Source organism: Chiloscyllium plagiosum, chromosome 11 (genome assembly GCF_004010195.1).
Source record: "Chiloscyllium plagiosum isolate BGI_BamShark_2017 chromosome 11, ASM401019v2, whole genome shotgun sequence".
In the NCBI taxonomy this organism is placed as follows: domain Eukaryota; kingdom Metazoa; phylum Chordata; class Chondrichthyes; order Orectolobiformes; family Hemiscylliidae; genus Chiloscyllium; species Chiloscyllium plagiosum.
The window spans coordinates 41,813,523-41,839,736 of record NC_057720.1 but is presented as its reverse complement, the minus strand read 5'-3'; the positions used below and the strand labels follow the sequence as shown (position 1 = coordinate 41,839,736).

The 26,214-nt window shown below is 40.2% G+C and overlaps 1 protein-coding gene across 2 annotated transcripts in view; it reads left to right on the top strand.

The window, feature by feature from the left end:
• The window catches only part of LOC122554333 (zinc finger FYVE domain-containing protein 9-like), a 118,770-nt gene that overhangs the window by 25,957 nt on the left and 66,599 nt on the right, over positions 1 to 26,214 (top strand). For both annotated transcript variants that reach the window (XM_043699190.1, XM_043699191.1), the window contains 2 exons: positions 13,698 to 13,812; positions 20,358 to 22,549. In XM_043699190.1, coding sequence (XP_043555125.1) covers positions 13,743 to 13,812; positions 20,358 to 22,549 — 2,262 coding nt within the window. In that variant the 5' untranslated portion in view covers positions 13,698 to 13,742. The remainder of the gene's footprint in view (positions 1 to 13,697; positions 13,813 to 20,357; positions 22,550 to 26,214) is intronic.

The following is a 26,214-nucleotide window of genomic DNA, read 5'->3' as shown; positions in this document are numbered from 1 at the left end:
ACCAATTTTCTTTTTTTGTTTTGTATTGTAACTGTGGTGTAAGAATGAAGTGTGCTTTGCTTACAGCATAGTTTGATCAATAAAATCGCATTTGGAGCACAGCGTCTTAGCCTTGCCTTTAAATAAGCTAAAAATTGGTGTAAAGGCTATCTCTTTGATATGTTTTGAGGATGTTTGATCTGGTCAATAACACTTGTGCTATAATTTCCATTAAGTACTATGACAACAGTTCACTCACTCTAAAGGTTACTTATCATTAATACATTTTACTTTGTTATCTGCAGAGTGATTACAATATCTAATATCTAAAAATTATGAAATATGTTGCAAGGTGAGGTTCTGGTGCTGAGAAATCAGGTGTTTGTGGAATAAGCTGCCAGAGAAAATGCTGGCGGCTGGTGCAATTTACAACATTTTTTAAAGGGTGTCTGGATGGGTATGTGAATAGGAAGGGTGTAGAGAGATATAGGCCATGTGCTGGCAAATGTGACAAGATATCTAGTCAGTGCGGACGCGTTGGACCAACTTCAATCATTCAATTGCTGAACTTCACCTTAATCTGTTTCTGTAACAGTCTGTTTCTGTACTGTACATCTGATTCTGACTGGACAGTGACAAATAGAGGAAGAAGCAGGTAATGCATATGCATGATCAGATATGCAAAATTATAGTAAAGCAACTGCAGTTGCAATAACCTTGTTACCAAATGACCCAAAAGCTCATTTCATTTATTTAAATGTTTCTTTTTACATTTCAAAAACTCTTCGATATTAGTTTTAGACAATGAATGACTAATTTATCCCAAGCATAAATTAGCTCTGATGTTTAGCCACTCAGATGAACTATGTGGATCAGAAACATTATATGTTCAGTACTGTTTCTGTTTCAGCTGATATAACTGTAGAAGCTTTATAATTGGTTCTGTCAGTTCAAGGAGAAGAATTTGGTCAACATTTCTCTTCTTGGTTCTGTCTTGTACTCAATCCAGTCTAGCTTGCCTGTTCTCCTATCTATAGACGTGGGCCATTGACTTGTGGACTCCTATGCCTTTCCCAAATGGCCAATGCCTATAGCTAGGAGTACAGGCAAGCTAGACAGAATTCTTCTATAAATAAAAGTTGTTGTTGAAAAAATATTTCACACATTACAACTGTCAAGACCAGAAATGAAAATTGTTCTCACTGATTTTCCGGCCTTCGTACCTGAAAATGCTAGTAAGAAAGAAAGCATGAAAATCAGTGAGAACAGTTTTCATTTGTTTTGACAGTTGAAATATGTGAAATTTCTTCTCAACAACTACTTTTCATTACGTTTAAGATTCTTCTATAAATAAATGTTCCAATAACACAGGAGTGTTATCAAACAAAAATGTGACTTTTGAGTTGCACGTGGGGCTATTCGGCAGATGAGAAAACATTTCAAATATCTTGAAGGTGAGACAGATTTGAGGAGGGAATTCCAGAATTTAGAAATTAAGGTGAAGTTCAGCAATTGAATGATTGAAGTTGGGAATGTTTAAGGCAGAATTTTAGCAATGCTCATATCTGTGTGTTAGAGGACTGGAAACAATTGGAGATTGGGATAGGTGAAGTCATGGAAGGGTGTGTAAATAAAGAGCATGTTAAAATCAAGGCTGGCTTAACCAGGAGCCAGAATAGAACAGCAAGCACATGATTGAAGAATAATTGGAATAGTGAGAGTTAGGATGTCACAACACTAAATTTTTCCCAGAGACTGACGCACTTACTGCCATGGCTACCTCAGTGCACCCACCACTGTTGGTGGAGCTTCCCCATTTTGTTCACCAGAATTGATCTTCCAGGTTCTGGCACATATAAAGAATTTATTGGCTGTCCTTGAACAATGCCTTTAATGTGTAGCTGCCGCCTTTCCCCTCTGCAGCCTCCCAATAGCCGCCAATGGTGCTGGTGAAGCAGCCTGCCTCTGCTAGTTTGGCAGCCATCCTGAATTGCTAAGAGTCCTACTTGGAGAGACTTTTTCTCCTGATTCCCATTAATTCCATGCTTGCTGTGGTTCTTTGCCATGCTCTATTGAATATGACCTTAATGTGCAGGACTCATCTGTGTGCAGTCTCCTCTCACCTCTAGAGTTTAAGCTGTTTTATCCATGTTTGGACCAAGCTGTAACGAAGCCGGAAGCTGTGTGTCCTGTGGAAGCAAGACACAGAATAGGTTATTGCTAAGCAACTGCTCCTTGACAGCATTGTCGATGACACGTACCCTGACCACTGATCAAGAGTAGACTGATGAGTTGGCTGGGTTGGATTTGACTTGCTCTTCATGTGCCGGACATGCTGGGGAAATTTTTTTACATTGGAAAAAGTGAGGACTGCAGATGCTCGAATACCAGAGTTGAAAATGTGGTGCTGGAAAAACACAGCAGGCCAGGCAGCATCCGAGGAGCAGGAGGCCAGGCAGCATCCGAGGAGCAGGAGAATCGACGTTTTGGGCATAAGCCCTTCTTCAGGAATGATTCTCCTGCACTTCGGATGCTGCCTGGCCTGCTGTGTTTTTCCAGCACCACACTTTTCAAATTTTTTACATTGTCTGCTAGATTGCAGTTTATACTGCAACAACTTGGCAATTGGTGTGGCTAGTCCTGGTGCACATCTTTGGTACTCTTGCTAGAATATTGTCCATGTCACAGCCATTGTAATATTTACTGCCTCTAGAGATATCTTGAATGAATTGAATTTACTGAATGCTGGCATCTCTGATACTGCAGATGTCTGTATGAAGCTGAGATGGATCATCCACTTGGCATGACTGGCTGAAGATTGTTGTCACTACTTCGGTCTTCACTTTGCAGTGATGTGCTGGGCTTCCCCATCATTGAGGAAAAGTAATTTGTGGCGATTTATCCACCATATTGCCCACCATATTCAACCTGATTCATTGGTTACAAAATCATTTAGAGATATCTAGCATTTGCTGCTTATTCTACTTGGCATCCAAGTAATTGTTCTGTTGCTTCACCCAGGTTGATAACTCATTTTTAGGTATGTCTGCTGCTGGCATGCCCACCTACATTAATGATTGAACCAGAGTTTGTTTCCTGACTTGATGGCCATAGTAGAATGGGAAGTTATGGCAGGCCAAGAGGTTGCAATTGTTGTAAAATTCTGCTGCCGATGGTCTACAGCACCCCATGAAGACCCAGTTTTGAGTTGCCTGATCTGTTTAAAGTCTACACTGTTTAATATAGTGCCACACAACATGATGGATGGTGTCCTTCATGTGAATACTGGATTTTGTCTCAACAGGGACAGTGCAATGGTCACTGTTCCTGGTCCTCCCATGGACAGATGTTTCTGTACCTGGCAGATTAGTGAGGATGAGGTCATGTATGTTAACTCTTGCTTCCCTCCCCCCATTTGAGTGCTATGACCTTTCGGACTTGACCAGCTCTGTCCGTAGTAATGTTGCCAAGATACCTTGTCTGGTAGACATTGAAGATACCCACCCAGAGTACATTCTTCACACTTGCCACCTCAAGTGGTATTCATCATGGAAGTGTATTTATTCATTAGCCAAGATGGGGGCAGGAGGTTTTCTTGCCTAAGTTTGACCTGATGTGAGGAGACTTCATGGGTTCATGAGTCAATGCTGAGGACTGTCAGGCAACTCTTTCCTTGCCACATACCACTGTGCACCACCTCAAATGTCTGTTCTGACAGTTGGACAACACTTACCCAGGGATGGTGATAGTGCCGGACATTTGTGTGTAAGGTGTGATTGAGTGAATGTGACGGTTAAACCCTCCCTGTTTTGGCACTATTCCCCCAGATTTTGTTGAGAACTTTGGCACGGCTGACGGGACTGAATTTGTTATTGTCATTTCTGGTGTCTAAGTTAGTGCCGGATGGTCTGTGTTTTTCACTTCTTAAAATGTTTAAATGATTGATACAACTGATTGGCTTGTTTGGCTATCTTGGGAGACAGTTAAGATTCAAGAACATTCCTCTGGGTCTGGAGTCACACATCGTCTCGACCTGGTAAGTTCGACAGTTTTCCTTTCCTAAAGCAAATTAGTGAATCACATGGGTTTTGACAGCAGTCGACAATGGTTTCATGGTCATTATTAGACTTTTTAATTCCAGATTTTATTAGATTTAAATTCTGTCCTCCGTGATGTTGGGATTCAAACCAGAACGTTTATCTGTGTTGCTGAATTACTAGTCCAGTGACAATACCTTTTATACCATTACCTTCCCCAGATATATTGTTGAATTCTTTTTGCACAAACCAATTCCTTAACTTGTTTCATCAGATTGCAAATTATATTTTTAAGGAAGGTTTTTAAAAATTGGCATTTGAGAAAATAATATCATGCCTAATAAGTCTAAGGTAATTGAAGGTGGTGAGGATCTTGCTGAAATACGCAAATTTATATACATACTTGATCCTGCAGGTGAAAGTCTGTAGGCCTCCAATGCCAGTAAATATTTCCTTAGATAAAGGGACCAGAACTGTTCACTGAAATCTGCTCTGGGTCTGACCATGCCTTCAATAGTTTTAGCTTTCTCTATTGAATAAGCTGACTTTGGATGTTAGTTTTTTTGAGGTTCATGCACTTGCACCTCCAACTCCAAATCCCCCTGAGCCGCAGAATTCTACAGTCTTTCTCCATTCAAATAATATTTAGCTTTTCAATTCTTCCTGCAAAGTGCATACGATCACACAAAACCATGTTATGGTCATAGATGTAAAGCATGGAAACGGATCTTTCGGTCCAACCCATCCATGCCGATCAGATCTCCCAACCCAATCTAGTCCTTTTTTGCCCATTGATGTAACCTGTTTATGTCCCTCTTTTTGTTGCCTACAAACTCTCTGATAGTGCATTTGCTTTCCTCAACTAAGTCTCATTAAGATGTATGTTATAAATAATTGTGACCCCAGCACTGACCCCTGTGGAATTCCTTTAGTTACAGGTTGCCATTCTGAAAATGCATCCTTTTCCCAAACTGTCTTCTATTAGTTAGCCAATCTTCTATCCGTGCTAAAATACTACCCTGAAAGCTAAAAAGCATCTGGATGGGTATACCAAAAAGAAGGGTTTGGTGGGATATAGACCAAATAGTGGCAAATGGGACGAGATTAATTTAGGATATCTGGTTGGCATGGATGAGTGGACTGATAGAGCTGTACAGCATGGAATCAAACCTATTACTCAAAAAAACTAACATCCAAAGTCAGCTTATTCAATAGAGAAAGCTAAAACTATTGAAGGCATGGTCAGACCCAGAGCAGATCTTATCGATCGTGTTCTGAGCAGGAATAGTTTCTCCTTGTATATTCTGTCCAGAATCCTGAATGTTGAGATGCCAGTAAACCTGTTGGACCATAATCTGGTGTTGTGATTTTTAACAGAATGTCTTATGGAGCACGTTTTTTTTTAAAAGAAATGCATGGATTTCTTGCAGGTGTGTATATTATAAGAACACTTCCACAGTCACACTCTGGCGCCTGTGCCCACTGCACAATGACAAAAACTTCAGTGGTCATCAAAATATATTCCACTCAGCCTACGTTTTACCAGATACAATTTCTCTCTGAAAAGTGTACCCTGCAACTTACTTTTGAGAGCCTCATCTGTTCTTCTGAGCAAAAGGCAAACTATCACAAGCACCCTGCTTGTTGACAGCCTAAACAAACATCGGCTTCTCCATAGCAGTAGCAGTTTAGTCTCTGTCTCCTTTTTTCTGAGAGATACCTTTATTTAAAAAGTGTTAACTCTTTGGATTTCTGATTGGTTTCTGTCTTCATGTCATCTGGATCTCTCAGCCACATTAAGTTTCAGTTTGGAGAAATAGCTTTATCTCCTCAAGATCCCCCCCCCTTTTTTTTTAATTTTAAGATCTTTTATATTTTGCCGTTTGTAAAGGGAGAATTTTTTTAAAAATTGCTGGAAAGTTCAATGTTTGTGATGAGAGGTGCATTTAAAAAAAAAAAAAAAAAAATTCTGGAGGGTTTTGATGACGAATGCCAGAGGGTTGTTTCTTCTTCGTGGCTTGGCCATGAATTTAAAGATCACTTGAAAACATGTTTGGAAGAAATTGAGAATCTGAGTATGGGATATTTTGTTGTAAGGTCAGTTGAGACTGAGACATCATTGCACCTTTGTTCATACGTTTATCAATACTTCAATAGGTTACAGGAATTTGGAATGAGCTCAATGGTGAAATTAAGTAAAGTACTGCAGATGCTGGAAATCTGAAAGTCAATGCTGGCGAAACTCAGCAGGTCTGGCAGCATCTGTGGGAAGAGAACCAGTTAACCCTAAGTCCAATAGACTTTTCTCATTTCTCTTGATGAAAGTATCTCATTTTTATTCTTGGGTGGGAGGGGAAACAATTGGAGAGCAGTTTAGAAACTTCTAATGTTGTAAATGAGCATAATTTCACTCTTCAATTGCTTCATTCACTAATTTTAAGACTTAGCTCACTTGAAAATTCCCCTATGAATATAAGTAGTTATTTTGCCCTATTTAATCCCTTTATCATTCTAAACATCATGATTACAAACCTAGTCAGCATTTTAATGTAAGTGAATGCTAGTATTCCAATAGGCTAATTATGAAAAAGAACAGATATATTGAAATAAAGTAGGTATATTTGTCGTATTTTAAAAGTTGTGAAAGACTTTGGCAGATATAATGTAATATTTCCAAGGTGTAACATTCCTATCAGCTAGATTGTAGTTGGCTATGGGAATTCAAAGCAAAGAAATCTCTAAGGATTGATCTTTTTTATTAGGTTAGAAGGCGATCTGGCATGAGGGAATTCATAAGATTTGATGGAATGAAAAAAAACTCATTTGATGCTCATTTAGTGTAAGTGGTTGCATCTTAAATTTATAGCTGAAAATGTGTTGCTGGAACAGCGCAGCAGGTCAGGCAGCATCCAGGGAACAGGAGAATCGACGTTTCGGGCATAAGCCCTTCAGGAATGAGGAAAGTGTGTCCAGCAGGCTAAGATAAAAGGTAGGGAGGAGGGACTTGGGGGAGGGGTGTTGGAAATGCGATAGGTGGAAGGAGGTTAAAGTGAGGGTGATAGGTCAGACTGGGGTGGGGGCGGAGAGGTCAGGAAGAAGATTGCAGGTTAGGAAGGCAGTGCTGAGTTCGATGGCTTTGACTGAGACAAGATGGGGGGAGGGGAAATGAGGAAACTGGTGAAATCCGAGTTCATCCCTTGTGGTTGGAGGGTTCCTAGGCGGAAGATGAGGCGCTCTTCCTCCAACCGTTGTTTTATTGTGGTCTGGCGATGGAGGAGTCTAAAGACCTGCATATCCTTAGTGGAGTGGGAGGGGGAGTTGAAGTGTTGAGCCACAGGGTGGTTGGGTTGGTTGGTCCGGGTGTCCCAGAGGTGTTCTCTGAAACGGAGCAGCAGGATGACCTCCCAACCCCTGTACTCAATACTCTGACCAATAAAGGAAAGCATTCCAAATGCTGCCTTCACTATCCTATCTACCTGCGACTCCACTTTCAAGGAGCTATGAACCTGCTCTCCAAGGTCTCTTTGTTCAGCAACACTCTCGAGGACCTTAGCATTAAGTGTATAAGCCCTGCTAAGATTTGCATTCCCAAAATGCAGCACCTCACATTAATCTGAATTAAACTCTATCTGCCACTACTTCTCCGCTCATTGACCCATTTGATCAAGATCCTGTTGTAATCTGAGGTAACCTTCGCTGTCCACTACACCTCCAATTTTGGTGTCATCTGCAAACTTACTAACTATACCTGTTATGCTCACATCCAAATCATTTATAGAAACGATTGAAAAGTAGTGGACCCACCAACGATCCTTGTGGCACTCCACTGGTTACAGGCCTCCAGTCTGAAAAACAACCCTCCACCACCACCCTCTGTCTTCTATCTTTTTTGAGCCGGTTTTGAATCCAAATGACTGTACTCCATGATATCTAACCTTGCTAACCAGTCTCCCATGGGGAACCTTGTCAAATGCCTTACTGAAGTCCATATAGATCACGTCTACCATTTTGCCCTCATCAATCCTCTTTTTGACTCGTTCAAAAACCTCAATCAAGTTTGTGAGATATGATTTCCCATGTCAAAGCCATGTTGACTAGCCGTAATCAGTCTCTGCCTTTCCACGTTTTTAAATTGTGGTACCACAGTAGCCATCCTCCAGTCTTCCGGCACTTCACTTGTGACTATCGATGATACAAGTATTTCAGTAAGAGGCCCAGCAATCACTTCCCTAGCTTCCCACAGAATTCTAGGGTATACCCGATCAGGTCCTGGGGATTTATCCACTTTTATGCATTTCAAGACATCCAGCACTTCCCCCTCTGTAATATGGACACTTTTCAGGATGTCACCATCTATATCCCTACATTCTATATCTTCCATCTCCTTTTCCACAGTAAATACTGATGCAAAATACTCGTTTGGTATCTTCCCCCATCTCCTGCAGCTCCACACAAAGGCCGCCTTGCTGATCTTTGAGGGGCCCTATTCTCTCCCTAGTTACCCTTTTGTCCTTAATGTATTTGTAAAACCCTTTGGATTCTCCATAATTTTTTTTTGTTTGAAACAAAAGTTTTCCAGGGCTATGGAAGAAACATGAAGCAGGGGAACTTCTTGCAGGAAGTCGGCATGGGGACAGTGGAATGGAAAGCTCTCTTCTATGCTGGAACAGTTCTAGGTTCTACTGATGGATTTACGTGGCTTCTATTATTGACGTGACTTAGTCCTTTTTTTTAACCATGGCTGCAGGTGTTGCTTCCTTAAAGACCATCTACATTTCCTTGATCATAAATTCTGCTTTGTGCTCGTTAAAGGCTACTCTGCTTCAGTTGTAATTGGGGTGGAAAGAATGATTTTGTATAAATAGTGTTATAGCATTTTTATTCATTTATGGGCTGTTGGCATCTCTGAGAGCAACATTTATTGCCCTTGAGGTGGAGGTGATGGTGGTGAGCTGCATTCTTGAATCTCTGCAGTCCTTGGGTCTTGGTGAAACAGTGTAGATAAGAAGGGAGTTGGGGACAGCAGTGAAGGAAGTGATATAGTTCTGAGGTGCTGATGTCCCCAAGTGTCTGATACCCTTTTCCAAGTAGAAGGTAGTTTGAGAATATTCCTATTATCCCGGTGATGCTTCTAGAATTCTTTTCAATGTAAACTTCTTGAAAGAATGCCAAGTTCTAAGTTTTAGAAGCATCACCGGGCTAATTCTGTGGGAATATTCTTTGTGCTCAGGACTGTGGAATTTTAGGATTATTTGTTTTATTGATTTGATACAGTTAGCTAACTTCAGTCACTGAAATTGTTGTGTATCAGGAAGGCAAAGTCACCATTTGGAGCTAAGTGGAGGGCAAGAGTACTGCTTGGTTTATTTCGATGTCAACAGGCAGGAGGCTGGAAGAACACAGCAAGCCAGGCAGCATCAAGAGGTGCAGAAGTCCACGTTTTGGGTGTCACCCTTCTTCTGAAATGTCAACTTCTGCACCTTCTGATGCTGACTGGCTTACTGTGTTCTTCTATCCTCCTACCTGTCTACTTTGGATTCCAGCATTTGCGATTTTTTGTTTTTTGTCTCTAACGAGGTTTATTTCAACAGCATTTGAGAATCTTAAGGACTGATTTTTGGATAAGTTTTTCAGAGATTAATGTCCTGTGATAGTTTGTTTTTAAAGGTGCCTTAGATGGATGACAATTTACAATGAATATGCTTACACATGTTGAACTACAAGGTTTGTTACATGTTTCTGGTGAATTTGCTGAAATTGGAATTGATTTGTTTCTGTACCTAATAGCATTTACTTTGATATATGGATTTGGTTTTAAGTTTTTTTATTTAGTTGGGGTGAATGTGTAATTAGCAATTCATATTAAGTGCTGTGCATTTGGATTCTAGGTTAACAAAAATAAATTGATCGAGAAACACAGTTGAAAGTATAAAGTAGAGCACTTAACCCTCAAAATTCTCCTGGATAGAGAATGCTTTGAGAGCTTAACACATTTAGCTTCGTCATAATTGGCATGAATGTTTGCAAGTAACAGCCATTCGCTTGAATACTGCCAAAGGAAAATGAGACTGGGGAGGAAATGCAGGTCATAGGTCTTGCTAACAAAGTTGAAATTTGAATTAGATTCAGAACAGGAAATGGAAGATTAACATTAGAAAAATTGAACTGGGAAGCATGTTGCAGATATTAGGCCTCACGTTTGATTAAATGATTAATTACATATTTCTACCTATACCTTTAGCATGTTACATTTTATTTCAAAAACATAAAGCGTTATATGTTGACAGACTTATTGACAAATGTTTGCACCATCAGGCAAAAATGGCATAGTGGCTATGGATCTGTTTGATATTCTTGACTTAGAATAAATTCTATTGCTTCATTGGATGTAGGCACAACTGGCAAAGCCATAATTTGTTGCACATCCCAAGTTTCCCTGGAATTGAGTGGCTTGCTGATCCATTTCAGAGGGCGTTCCGCCATGGGTCTGGCACCACATGTTGGCCAGACCAAGTCAGGTTGCAGGATGAAAGTAGTTTTTTTTTTTTAGCTTTTCTTGAAATTTTCTTGAAGGCTATCAGTTTTTGATTTTCAGTGACTAAGTTTAGGTTTTCAGGGTCTCCTTTTTCACTCTCTCTAACTCTATTATTAGGTGATGCAGTTACCTAATTCTGTATCTGTGCTGATGAAGTATTTTAACTCTCAAAAGCAGGGTCAGAGGAAGTTATCAATATCTTTTGGCAATTATCAATTCTTTAAACCTAAAGCTACAAAACCTAATGAAAGCATTGTGTTTGGACACTACAGTATTTAAATTGGCATAAGACGTTAGCCATAATTTAGTAACCACCTTTTCAAAATAGGTTTGTGTCTCAGGATGTCAGTTAGCATACCTTTCACAAACTAATGTATTTCCATTGCACATGAACAAAGCAAGAAGATTTTACTGAGGTGGTTGTTACCTTTTTTAAAAACCCAAGTCTCTGATTTCAATTCAGCTGTTAACTGTATGCATTATAAAACCTTTTTCTCCATATAATAGCTTTTGAATATATGCAACCTTGAAGTAGAGATTCCACATTTGTTAGGTTTATTCCCGAGGTTTTGCACATGATATGCAATTCACACACACCAACCTCTGCAAACAGTTAAAGTTTATTGAAACTTGTACAAGCTAGGTGACCCCCTCCTTCCCCTCTCTCCTCTCCCCTCTCCCGGCATGCGAGGTTGAGTCAAAGTGAGGCCCTGAACAAAGAAAACACACCCCCTTTAGACAGGTCAGTTGGCCATGCTTATAGGTACTCTGACCACTCCCCATAGTCACATGCCATTCAAGACAACCCCCAGTTAGTCAGTCACCTATTACCCCAGGTATAGTAGCAGTATGAGATCATCCTCTGAGATAATGCAAATGCTAATGGCCTAATCTTGGGAAATCATCAAGCAGACGATTTCCTGACTCCAGACTCTGATTCCCCAACACAATGCAGGTCCGACATACTTCTGGCCAGAAAGCATTTCTGAATGGAAGCGATAGTTTAACTTGATAGTAGCAAGGGGGAGTAGGAGCAAATTCCTGTCTAATTGGGTATGAGTGACTTGCATTCTTGTCGTCCCCACCCAAAGAGTGCAGTTTAACCCTTTTAATATTACATTAATGTCTAGCCTGTCCCTTTTAACATTACACATTCATTTGCCATGTGTTCATTATCTGTGATTTTTTTTTAGTTTTCCTGGCTCCTAATTAGCTGAGCATTTATTTGTTGATGGGTCCAAACTTTTCTCTTCCATACCATCTCCTTTCGCCTATCTGTCAGCTCCCTCTTCTCCCACCCTCTGTACCACTTGCAGCCGCCTGCTCTTTTAAATCGCATGCACGCATCATTTTCTTGCAATCCTCCTTTGCCACACTATCCTGACAGCCACTTTCTTTCTCTCGCCACCTCAGCAAAATTACTTGAATTTTAACTTTCAGCAACTGTTGTGGGGTTTGAAGCAGTATCTCCATGGTGGTCAGCCAAGGTCTCTAGGTTTTATTCCATCCTTTCTTCTTTTTTAACCCACCTTTTATAGCAGGTCCTGTTATGACATGGGTTGTTTTTAGCATAGTCCCCCATTGTCATGTACTTCTAGGCCCATTGAGATGGCTTTGATTTAGCATAGCTAACCTATTTCCTCACTCTTGGGTCTTATTATCTTTTATTCAGCTTTTCTATCTTGGCGTGCTATCCATATTCTACTTGCTCCTTTTCATATGTGTCCACTGATGTGTAACCCCCTCCCTCAATTCGATTTCAGCATAACTACGTTTTTCTTTGCTACTAACAGTTCTGATGATGAGTCACTGGATTTGAAACTTTAACTTTTTTGTTCCACTACTGCTGACCTCCTGAGTTTCTTTAGTAACTTCTGGTTTCTGTTACATAGCTCCCTAGTTCTTTGTCTTATTCCTCCAGGTTTCTCGTTCAGTTGTAGCACCACTACACCAGTGACAAAACAATGAGCAGTGTTTCTCAAACTATTTGTAATGTGACCCCATTTAAACACTTGAATGATACCCAAGATGCCAACAATCAGAAAATGGCAATAAGGTTGTGCAGTATCATTCAGTATCTAGTTATTAAAGTTTGCATTATGAATTGACAGATTTATATGTTGTATAATATATTTTTGATGTAATTTATGACTAGTACTGAGACATGTACTTCATCTGAGCTACTGCAGCTCATGTGCTTTGGTCATGAATTAGAGGACTTGCATTCAGTATTGCTTATCCATAGCAACAGCACACTCAGGTTCCTGAAGGCTCTAACATAATAATGTGTTAATTTTCTACTGAGGATTTCAAATTACACAAAATATTTATAATCCCTGAGGCTGTAGTTCCACAGTGGATTCTACATCTTTTAAAATAAATGTCAGAATTTAGCTGAATGTGAAGTCAAGCTCCCATCAATCTGGGTAAAGTGAAAAGTGAAGTGCTTCTGAACAGCTGTGGAACATATGTATAGGAGTCACTGACCACTGAAATTTCATCAAGCTTTTGATATTTCCTGGTGAAAGAGATTTGGCAAAACAGTGCTCATTTTGATTTGTGCCATTTGAAAATCATTTTGAGTACAGCACCACTAAATTAACGAAGTGAACACCCTCACCTGGAGTCATGTCCAATAGCAGGGTGATGCTTCAGGTTCTGTAAATGGCTCTTAAGTGGGATTTTGGTTGTCTTAATTGGCTGCTCACTGGCTAAGTGTGTTGCTGGTTTCATGGCAAGATCAAATGGATGAAAAGGAATATGCTGGGGGTGGGAAGGCAAACCTGCCATTCACACCAGTTGCTGTCAAAGTTGTCTTTGGTTTGGTAAGGTTCCCCCTTTGGCAGCCCAGGCTGCTGAGCCTTCAGTAACCAATTGTGAAGCAATTAAAATAGAATATGCCCAAGATCTGAATTGGAGGAATGGATGATTTTTTGATGAAGGTAATTTCACAGATAAGGTGGGGGTCTGTGAGGTTATGGAGTGATTGAAAATGAGGATTAGGATTTTAAAAGTAAAGTGTTATTTAACTTGAAGCCCAAGAAGTAGATACTGATGTGAAACAACAGCAGATTAGATCAACTTGATTCATAAGTGAATCGAACATTGATACTGATAAAGGAATGATTATTTTTGTATCTTAACAGGTTCAGACAGACTGAGGGTATTGTGCAGGTAGTGAATATTGGCAAATGGAGAACTATTTCCAGGCTGAGGCATTTAACCTGGACAAAGTGTTGGATGAATTTGAGCAGAATGAAGGTAAGTTAATTTCTTCAGATGTGTGTTAATGTTTTGCCTTTATCCTGGAAGGGGGAAGCATCCCTCAGACTGTAGAGAATGGGACTATATGCCCTAATGGTCAGGGCTATAGTTAAGTTCTTTTTCTTGAGATGCTTACACACTTTATGCAACTGCAACATACCAACTTCTGTGAACAGTCAAAATTTATTAAGCAAGTACAAGCTTTGGAGGATTACTTAACACTCTTTGCAATGCTTGCGAAGCTTGTCAAGAGAAGCTCTCTGATCGAAGGAACCAGTTCTTCCTTTGTACAAAATCTCACATCACTGTTAGTTATGCCCACAAGACAACCACCAGCCACTCCCCTATAGTCACATGCCACTCAAGACAGTTCAGTGAGTGACCTGATCATCTCCAGAAACCACCCCATAATGGCAAGATTTGTTGTAAATTGATTTTTTAACTACAGGATGTGGTCAGAATTTTAACTGCAATGTTCTTATTGATTATGAATAGGAGATGATAACATTCTTTTTACATTGTACCTGCAAGACTCAGAAAAATATCACTCTACCCCCAGGGCATCCCATTTCTTGAAGGTCAACAAAGCAAGTTAACCTCGTAACATCCTAGCTGAACCAGTGAACTTACGCTTATGCAAATGAGATAAATGATCAGCACTTATCTACTCATTTCAATCCTGTAATTGCATCTCCAGGCTCCCCTCGCCATTCCTTGAGTATTGACAACATGGCCATCTCGAGCTGCAGCTCCAAGTGATTGTTCATCAGTATTCAATGTGGAAATAGTCTCTGTGGAGAATCCAGAGCATGGAATGTCTGAATACAGCTTAATTCATTGACAAAAATACTAGTGTAGGTCAGCATGCCAACTTTAACTGGTCAGAGGGAGGAGGAATATGAGAAAAATAATGAATATTGAAGCAAGTGAACTTGGTTGTTTAATGTTTTGTATGTGGTTCATAGACTCCTTTTTAATCAGTAACCAGTCAATGAAAGGGATTGGATTGAACCCTGAATAAGTAGTAAAGTAATTGTCATCCAACAGCCTCCAGTTCTATAAATTTGTGCAGTTTCAGTTAAAAAGAATAATAATGGTTTTAAAAATTTGAGTTCTTTTCTTTCACCCACTGAAGCAGAACCAATAGTAGCCTAAATTTTAGATTAGATTAGATTACAGTGTGGAAACAGGCCCTTCGGCCCAACAAGTCCACACCGACCCGTCGAAGCGAACCCCACCCATACCCCTACATTTACCCCTTAACACTACGGGCAATTTAGTATGGCCAATTCACCTGGCCCTGCACATCTTTGTGACTGTGGGAGGAAACCGGAGCACCCGGAGGAAACCCACGCAGGCACAGGGAGAACGTGCAAACTCCACACAGTCAGTCGCCTGAGGCGGGAATTGAACCCGGGTCTCTGGCGCTGTGAGGCAGCAGTGCTAACCACTGTGCCACCACCGTGCCGCCTACAACCATGTCAATTAGTCTCCGATTTAAGATGTTTTCTTTGCTGGTGTGCATTAAAAGGTTAGCATGTCTCATTTCTTCCTGTGCTGTAAATAAATTCTGGTTGTGTGTTGGAGTCTTTTTACCTGCTACTTGAAGAGTTCACATTTGGCACCAGAGTTCTCAGTGATCAAGGTTTTTATGGTTTCACGTGTCTGATCAATGGTTCTGTGTTGGGTCTATTTTAACATTATTGCATGTTGATCTCCTTACAAGTTTGTTTCTCAATTTCCCTCTGACTATTAGGGGGTCTATAAATACAATCCCAGTAAGGTGACCATCCCTTTCTTATGTCTCAGTTCCACCCAAATAACTTCCCTGGATGTATTTCCAGGAATATCCTCCCTCGGCACAGCTGTAATGCTATCCCTTATCCCTTTCTTATTTCTCAGTTCCACCCAAATAATTTCCCTGGATGTATTTCCAGGAAAATCCTCCCTCAGCACAGCTGTAATGCTATACCTTATCAAAAACGCCACACCCCTTCCTCTCTTGCCTCCCTTTCTATCTTTCCTGTAGCATTTGTATCCTGGAACATTAAGCTGCCAGTCCTGTCCATCCCTGAGCCATGTTTCTGTAATTGCTATGCTATCCCAGTCCCATGTACCTAACCATGCCCTGAGTTCATCTGCCTTCCCTGTTAGGCCCCTTGCATTGAAATAAATGCAGTTTAATTTATTAGTCCTACCTTGACCCTGCCTGCCCTGACTGTTTGAATAGTTTCTGTTCTCAACTGTACCAGTCTCGATCAGCAAGGCGGTCTTTGTGTGGAGCCGCTGAAAATGGAAGAGATACTAAATGAGTATTTTGCATCAGTATTTACTGTGGAAAAGGATATGGAAGACATAGAAAGTAGCGAAATAGATGGTGACACCTTGCAAAATCTCCATATTACAGAGGAGGAAGTGCTGGATGTCTTGAAACGCATAAATGTGGATAAATCCCCAGGACCTGACCAGGTGTAACCTAGAACTGTGGAAAGCCAGAGAAGTGATTGCTGGGCCGCTTGCTGAGGTATTTGTATCATCAATAGTCACCTCCTCTGTAATATGGAGATTTTGCAAGGTGTCACCATCTATTTCGCTACTTTCTACAAAATTGAGTGGCATGGATAGGATGAATAGACAGTCTTTTCCCTGGGGTTGGGGATTCCAGAACTAGAGGGCGTAGGTTTAGGGTGAGGGTGGAAAGATATAAAAGAGACCCAAGGGGCAACTTTTTCATGCAGAGGGTGGTACGTGTATGGAATGAGCTGCCAGAGGAAGTGGTGGAGGCTGGTACAATTGCAACATTTAAGAGGCATTTGGATGGGTATCTGAATAGGAAGGGTTTAGAGGGATATGGGCCGGGTGCTGACAGGTGGAACTAGATTGGGTTGGGATATTTTGTCAGCATGGACAGGTTGGACCGAAGGGTCTGTTTCCATGCTGTCCATCTCTGACTCTGTGACTCTGGATTGACATCGTAGCGATAATACTGCTAAACTGTTACCACCCCACATCTATAAAGTACATTCATTGTAGCAAACTGAATGCATAAAATGGATAATATACCAATTAATCCAGCTCAGTGGTTGGGATGAAAAGATAAATTTCACAGATGTTTCCTGTAGTTTCATAAAAGGCTTCTCAAAGTATGGTATGAGAGGAACACTGGTTTATCACTGCACTGCCAGCGGTACTCCCTCAATATCCCATCCACACCCTTGGGTAATCCCTGATTTAGATGAATCGGAACAAAGGTGTTCTGTCAATTACCTCATTAACACTTATTCCTGAACACTTGAAACAAACGATCTGGTCACTTTTTATGTGCTGTTTGTGGAACCTTGCCATGTGTCAGTGCTATATTTTCAACAATACACCAGTCTTAAAAGTGTTTGTAAAGTTCTTTCTGTTTAGTAAGTTTTCAATCCTTGTGGTCCATCTGTCTGTCTCATAGAATCATCCAGTACAGAAGAAGCTCTTCAGCCCATCAAGTCTATTGCCAAAGCTATGCTTGTCCTTTCAAGCACTAGGCCCATAGCCTTGGATGTTATGATGTTTCACTTCCCAATCTGTAATTTTAATTCTTAATTTTACCATAACAATGATTGAAAGCTTAAAGCAAGCATTTATGTGCTTGATCATTGAACTCTGATCTGTATAATTTCCGTGTTTTGTTTTATTTCAGATTTCCACCCTGACATGTTGGCTTTATTAGTTATTAAAGTTGACAATAAAATCAAGAAATTTGATTGCCTTTCATTTTGACATCTTATCAATTACTCAATTGAAAAGTTGTTAATGTAGTTCAAAAGTTATTTCTACTGATTGGCAATTTGGTAACTACAGAGTGCATAAATTAAGATTATAGGAAGATGGGAGAAATATAAAGATGATCATAGGAGTGTGGACAGTGTTACCAGAAATGGTGGAATTGGAATCTAAAATAACTCCAAATGGATCTGGATACATATTTGCAATGTAATTGTTTTGGACCAGTATAGGAAAGAGTATAGAGAAGTCATCCATTTCTGTAGGGACAAGAGTCAAAAGGACTATTACTTGAATGGTAAGAAATAGCAGATGCTGCTGTGCAGGGAATCTGGGTGTGCTTCTGCATGAATCACAGAAGGTTGGTCTTCAGGTGCAACAGGTAATTAAGATGACAAGTGGAATTTTGTCTTTCATTGCTAAAGGGTTTGAGTTTAAAAGCAGGGAGGTTATGTTGCAGCTGTATAGGTGCTGATGAGGCCGCACCTGACGTTTTGCAAGCAGTTTTGCCTTCCTCACTTGAGAGGATATACTGTTACTAGAAGGGGTGCAGAGGAGGTTCACTAGGTTGATTCTGGAGATGAGGGAGTTGGCTTGTGAGGAGAAACTGAGTAGACTGGGATGATGTTCATTGGAATTTAAAAGAATGAGGGGGAGATTTTATAGGAACGTATGAAGGGAATAGATAAGATAGAAGTAGAGAGGATGCTTCCACTGGTGGGTGAAACTAGGAAAAGAGGACATTAGCCTCAAAATTTAGGAGCAGATTTAGGACTGAATTGGGAAGGAACTTCTTCACCCATAGGGTTGTGAATCTGCGGAATTCCCTGTCCAGTGAAGCGGCTGAGGCTTCTTCTGTAAATGTTTTTGAAGTTAAGAGAATTTTTTGAAGAGCAAAGGAATTGAGGGTTATGGTGACAGGGTGGGTAAGTGGAGCTGAGGCCACGACAAGATCAGCTATGGCCTTATTGAATGGTGGAACAGGTCTGAAGGGCCAGGTATCTGCCTACTCCTCGTTCTTGTGTTATGTGAGACCCTTTTCAGGGAGGTAGTATATTGGATGAAATAGTAGGTTACTTTAAAGTAATAAAAATTTGTTGATTTAACGTATTTGAATTTAGTTTTCATACATTTTCCATATGTCATGTTTTTCTTTTTGGTAGTGTATTGGTCTTTTATTTCAGGAATTTCATATTTAAATTTTTCAGAACTAAAGATAGTTGCTAAAGCCTTGCTTTTGTCAAATCAATGAGCAGTCTCATTTGAACTGTTATAGTTTATCATCAGCAGAGAAGTACTTTTAATGAAGGATCAGGAAACCAATGCAGCAAAATGAGGAGACCATTTGATCTATAAAAGTGAGTGCTGGTTCTTTGAAAGAAAAGTCATGCTTTGTACCCCATTCCTGTTTAGTGTCTGTAACCTTGTGTTTCTCGTCTTCAAGTACCTCTCCAACTTTTTTTAAAAATGATTTATAAAATCATTTTCTGCTTTCTTTCAGATACAAGTTTCAGATACTGATAAGAAAAAAGCTTCTTGTTTTCTCCCTTAAGCCTTCTCCAATGATTTTTGAATGCATGAACTCTGGATTTTGATCCATTCTCTAGAGATCAGTTTCTTCTTCATTTATCTTGATTTCGGTTTGATCACTACTTAAGACCATAAGACATAGGAGCAGAAGTAAGGCCATTCGGCCCATCGAGTCCACTCCGCCATTCAATCATGGCTGGGCATTTCAACTCGACTTACCCGCATTCTCCCCGTAGCCCTTAATTCCTTATGACATCAAGAATTTATCAATTTCTGCCTTGAAGACATTTAGCGTCCCAGCCTCCACTGCACTCTGTGGCAATGAATTCCATAGGCCCACCACTCTCTGGCTGAAGAAATGTCTCTGCATTTCTGTTCTGAATTTACCCCCTCTAATTCTAAGGCTGTGTCCACGGGTCCTAGTCTCCTAGCCTAATGGAAACAATTTCCTAGCGTCCACCCTCTCCAAGCCATGTATTATCTTGAAGCCATGTATTATGTAAGTTTCTATTACATCTCCCCTTAATCTTCTAAACTCCAATGAATACAATCCCAGGATCCTCAGCCGTTCCTCGTATGTTAGACCTACCATTCCAGGGATCATCCGTGTGAATCTCCGCTGGACACGCTCCAGTGCCAGTATGTCCTTCCTGAGGTGTGGGGACCAAAACTGGACACAGTACTCCAAATGGGGCCTAACTAGAGCTTTATAAAGTCTCAGGAGCACAACAAGGAAAATCCTAACCACTACTTGATCTTAAATATCATGGCAAACCACCTCTGTACCATTTCTAGTGCATTTAGAAATTTGATTAAAAATGCTGATTTGAATTTCCCAGTTGAGACTTAACCAGTGACTTCAAGTTCTAGCTCTGTTTATTGCAAACAGGTGTTTTTAATTCTCTGTATAAGCTGAGGCTTCAGTAACTTGTTGTGAAATCATTTGTATATAGTCTTACATTCTTGCATTACCTTGGATTGTCATTTTTATGGGCATTAAATATAAATGAGAAATTAATGTAAGTGACCAAATGTAAGATAAACTGGAAATTTCATCCTCTTAGTGGATATCTTTTCATGTGTATTTTTATGGATGGTTCTTTTGGTTTCTCCAGATTTCATTCAAGGAGGGGGTGAATGAATGAAAAATGTGTATTTGACCAGAATATGTTGACAAAGCTAAATAGACATGAATTAAAGCAGGTTTACATTTTAATAAGTTGGATTTTTTTTCTTCTTGCTTCCAGATGAGACTGAGTCACCAAGTGTTTTTGAAGCAAAATGGAGTCAGATTTTGGATCCACCCTCTCACTTGCTATCACTAAACCCAGCTTTGTCTAATGTGAATGTGGCAGCATTGTCCAGCGAGGTGCAAGCAAGACTAAAATGCCAGTCTTCATCTAACTCTGAAATTGCACTGTGTGGAAGAGGTGATCATTGTCATAATGGAAATAATATCACAGATCATCTAATGCTTGACACAGGGAGAACTAATGCAGAAGGAGTCCCTGAGAGGAACAAAAATAATTGCGAACACTTGTCAAATTCTTCTGAATCATCAGTGAAGTCTGCTTGTAAAAAGGACCTAGACCTTTCTGAAGGTATGAATTCAAGTGCATTTGGATTAATTGTGCAAAATTCTGACAGCCAGCCATCTCAGTGCGGTGTCCTATTGCAGGAAGACCGCTCAAACAATCAAAATTTGTTGAATATGAACACCTTTGTAGTAGAAAACACAAACCCGCAAAGTGGCCAATTGTTACCTGACATGAATGGTCAAACTGAGAAGACTGTTACTCTGAAAAGTATTGAACAATTAAATACAAACTGTACAGATGAGTTGTCTGTAAAATCATCATTTGAAAATTTAAGGAACTGTACAGATTTGGAAAATGTATCTCCTAATTCACAAGAGCCTTGGTTGGTGAATGATTTATCAGTTAAAATTTATGAACAGAATGCAACATCTGAGTTGGATGGTGCTACTGGCATAAATGAAGTAAGTGATTGCTTCTCCAGAAAAACTGAAATAAATGATCCTGCAGTAGAATTTGAAGGCGGGTCCGTAACACATGTTGAAAATAATATGGTGGTGAAAACTGGAAATGATATGGATGGAGGTTTGCTTGAAATTGTCAGTACACAGATATTGGATGACCTGGATAATTTTGCTGGGCTAAAAATAAGAGAAGAGAAAACACAATCTCGACTACATGATATCTGTTCCGTAAACAGCAGTCCAAATCTGACTTCAAAACTGGATAACTCCTCAAATAGTGGTAATTGTGGAGATGATGGCCACCATTTTGAGAATAATGTCAGTAGCATGAGTGAAAGTATTTGTCAAAAAAACCAAGAAAGCAATGGCATGCAGAGATGTACTACTGACGTGTCTTATCATTCAAGTAAAATACCATCATGCTCTGAAGTAATATTTGACCAGGTAATTCAGCATGTGAGACAAAGCAGTCATCACGCACTGGAAGACGATGCACTATTACAAAACAAGGTGGTGAAGGAAAACTCTGGAAGTAATGGTGAGATTGTTGTAGATCTAAAAGAGCCATTAGCAGCCACTGTGGTTCCTGGTGGAAATTGGTTAGAAGGTTCTTGTGCTGATATGAAGGAACAAGTTTCAACACCTTACTCTTTATGTGATGGATTGGATTCTACATCTGTCCCAACTTCAGTCACAGCTTGTGTTTCTAAATCTTTGCCCTTAAAGGAGGATTCTGTTACTGAAGAGAAGGAGATTGAGGAGAGCAAGTCAGAATGTTATAACTACATTCAACACCGGGAAAATGATGCAATGGAAACAGGATTGACAAATGGTTTAACCAGATTAGGTATTGCTACTGATATTGCTGATCAATTAAAAGACAATTATTTTAACACTCCCACCCAATCTGCCGCAATTACTTGTGCACGTGAAAATGCGGCAAAATTAGCTCTGAATAATGCACAGCCAGTTAGTATTCCATTTGGAGGTGCTCGACCCAAACAACCTTTGAACCTCAAATTACAGATCCCAAAACCTTTGACTAATCAATTGTTGAATGACTTGGGATCCAACCCAGTGAACCATGCAAAAAACAAAAATTTAAGTTTCATCGATAAAACTGAGCCCCCGGAAGATGCCTCCTTGTGTGCTTTGAATGGTAGTGCTTTAATACCAGATTGCAGCATTAATGGTGATGATTTAGGAGTGTGCTGTGTTGGGGCTTCTAAAGATATCAACTCTGATCATACTTCTGGATCTGAAAGTCCAGATAATGACCTCGGCGCCGGGCAGTTTCCAGGAGCTCTCCGGAAGCCATTTACAACTCTTGGTGATGTCGCTCCAGTCTGGGTGCCAGATTCCCAAGCACCAAACTGCATGAAATGTGAGCAGAAGTTTACATTTACAAAGAGGCGTCATCACTGCAGAGCTTGTGGAAAGGTGAGTTGATTAGTTATATTTTTGAAATAATTTTGGAAACTAAATTTAAATGTTGAGTACAGTGTGTTCTGCTGTAACGAGTATTTCTTCAACACAGTTGAAGAATTTAGACCATTATTTGGAGAATGCAAACTTTCCCTATCTGTATTGGCTATAACTCTGTTCTGGCCCCATTAGTTTAAATGGTGCGGCTATTGCATGATATTTGTAACACAAGATCACCTTGAGAACCGACTGTATAGCACACATTTTGTTAACTGGTACCCCTAGCATCAGAAGTGTGCTGGTTGATAAAATATTCTGGTTGATCAAGAGGGTGACGTAATCAATGTAAAAACAAATGTTTAAAAGTAGAAGTGTAATGGGGCATACACACAACTTTATTATTTGTGATTTATGCTGCAAATAATGGAACTTTGCCTTTTATTAAACTTATTGGCAGAAAGCTTTCCAACTCCTCCTCAACTGACTACTCCCGAGATTGTGATAACACAATAAACCTCTGGTATTTCAGGTATATAATTTTGCCGGTTTATAGGATGCTGGATACAGCAAAGTTTGCTGTAGTTGAATAGTCTACTTGAGGATAACTTACCAAAGATGAATATTATTTTAAGCTTGCGTTGTTGAGAACAACAGTGTCTTGTACTGGTTTGAATCCAGTTTACTGCAAAAATTTAGTGATATGTAAGATGAAATGTTGCTTGTGTTTTTAATCCCCCTTGTTTTCCTCTCCTCAGTTATTGCTTAATCTCAGCTCAGCAGCTCCTCCAGTATCTGCCCAAGGATTATAGCGTGTAATTTGAACCTCATTGGTTCAAGGAGTAGGCTGTTATTTCCTGGCAGTGTGTTATTATCTATTCAATTTTTGTTTAGTGTTTGTTTTAAGAAAGTTTACCCAACCTTGTGGCACTCTAATATTTGTTGTATTTTATGCTTTATTCTGTCTACTTACATTGAGTCTTGAATAGAATGAATATTATAGGCTAATAAAATTCCAGTATCCAGAAGAAAATACAATCTTAGATCGACTGCATTGTAAAACATCAATGTAGATTTAGAGGTTTGGGCCTAATGACTACAATTGATATAAAAGCTCTTTTATCAGACCACATCTATGAAATTGTTAACTTTTATGTACTGTTCTTCATCTCTCTCATTAATACATTGCCTTTAATGCTGTGGGATTTCTTTTTTTTTTAAAAAGAGCACATTATCAAACTATTAAAATCAAAGCCTATGTAATGTGCTCTGCAATGATTTTAATCCGTTTCTGTCCCACTGGCATCCGTATACTTCAATAGATTCTCCTCTTGTCCGTCCTTGAGGTGAAGTAGCCATTTCCATTGCCTCCATCAGCCAGACTTCTGTCATTTATATACCTCATCACCACCTTGGAAAAGTTCAATCAATTTTTTAAAACACAATCTCACCTTGAAAAAGGCATGTTGACTATCCTTGATTAGTCTCTCCAAGATGATTTTTTTCAGTGGTTTCACTACCAAAAATGTTAAACTCATTGGTTTATAGTTTCCTGGTTTATCACTATTACACTTCTTGAATAATGGCTCCACATTAGCTGTCTTTGAGTTCTCTAGGCACCTCTCCTGTGACTAGTGCAGATATGAAAGTTAATTATCAGAATCTTTGCGATCTTACCTTGACTCCCAAGGCAGCCCTGGATATATCATCTGGGCCTGGGGATTTATTTACTTTCAAGATTTATTTACTTTCAAGCTAAAATAATTCCTTTTTGATAATTTGTTCAAGTATATCCTAATCTTTCTCACTGATTAATAAACTGACGTTGTCCTTCTCTATAGTGAATATACAAATTACTCCTTTAAAACCTCAGCTGTCTTTTTGGCTCCATACCCAGATTGCGACTATTGGGCGCTACTCTTTCCCTGATTATTCTTTTAAATTCATTCAACATGCCTTTGGATTTTCCTTCACATCACCCGCCCTTTTCTTGTCCTCTCTTCATGCTCTTAATTTCTTTTTTTTAAACAATCTCCTGTACGCTAGGGCGAGTACTGTTTTGAGCCTTTTGTATCAACCAATGCTTCCTATTATCATTCCAATTCTGTACACCCCTTGACATTCAGCGTTGTTTGAACTTGTTTGTCTCACCCTCCACGTGAACTTCAGAATGTGTTCCCTGATTGGAGCTGTTAACCTTGATGGGAACATGTATGCCCTGTTCTGTCATTGTTTGTCTTTTGATTGGCTCCCATTGCTCTGTTGATTTTCCTACAAGTAATTACATCCTCTCCATGTTGGCCAGATTTTGTCTTGTCATATTAAAGTCAGCCTCCAATGTTAGAAGCTGTTGAGTTGTCTATGTACAAGATGGTTAAAGATGGTCAGTGTGATGTTTGTAACAAAGTTAGCCATGTAAACCTCAGAATGAGTTCCCTGATTGGGGCTGTTAACCTGGCTGCCTCATAAACAGGAGTGTCAGCAGTTCTCACTGAGGAAGCTGGATCAGTGTCAAGGATTGTCTTCGTGTAAGTAAAGAGTGACTTGGTGATGGGATACTGGTTCTGTGGAGTTATTTCAGCAGTGACAAAACTAGGATTTGGGGTATTGTCAGCTTATGCAATTTTTGAGTGGATGACCGAGAACATTGTACAAGGTCTACCTCAAGTCTCCGTTTATCTAGATGCTGTGCTATAAACAGGGAAGACCAATAAGGAGCACTTAGAACTTTAATATAGTGCTTCAGGTGTTCCTCTCAGGCAGGCCATACCTTAAAAGGGAAAAAGATGTGCTCCAGATGCCCCAAGTGACCCGCTTGGGCTACAGAGTCAACAAGGCCAGGTTACACGGTGGCACAGTGGTTAGCACTGCTGCCTCGCAGCGCCAGAGACCCGGGTTCAATTCCCGACTCAGGCGACTGACTGTGTGGAGTTTGCACGTTCTCCCCGTGTCTGCGTGGGTTTCCTCCGGGGGCTCCGGTTTCCTCCCACAGTCCAAAGATGTGCAAGTCAGGTGAATTGGCCATGCTAAATTGCCCGTAGTGTTAGGTAAAGGGGTAAATGTAGGGGTATGGGTGGGTTACGCTTCGGCGGGTCGGTGTGGACTTGTTGGGCCGAAGGGCCTGTTTCCACACTGTAAGTAAGTAATCTAATCTAATCTAATTCACACACATTGGACAATAGTGAGAGTGATCAAAAATGCTCAAGCTCCGACATCTGTATAGGAGCTTGGGTCTTTTCTTGGGCTGGCAAATTATTATGGAAAACTCATACATAACCTAGCCTCCATCCCAAAATCTTTTTGCATCTACTGTTAAAGGGTCGGCATTGGAAATGATTGCAAAGCCAAGCCATAGCTTTCAGGGAAGTGATAAAACAGCTATCAATCTCTAAGGTGTTGGCACACTATAATCCCAAGTGAGATCTGGTATTGAGATGCGATGCCTCCCTGTATGGCATTGGGGTAGTATTAGCTCATAGGTATTGGGCTGAAAATGTGTTGCTGGAAAAGCGCAGCAGGTCAGGCAGCATCCAAGGAGCAGGAGAATCGATGTTTCGGGCATGAGCCCTTCTTCAGGAATGAGGAAAGTGTGTCCAGCAGGCTAAGATAAAAGGTAGGGAGGAGGGACTTGGGGGAGGGGCGTTGGAAATGTGATAGGTGGAAGGAGGTCAAGGTGAGGGTGA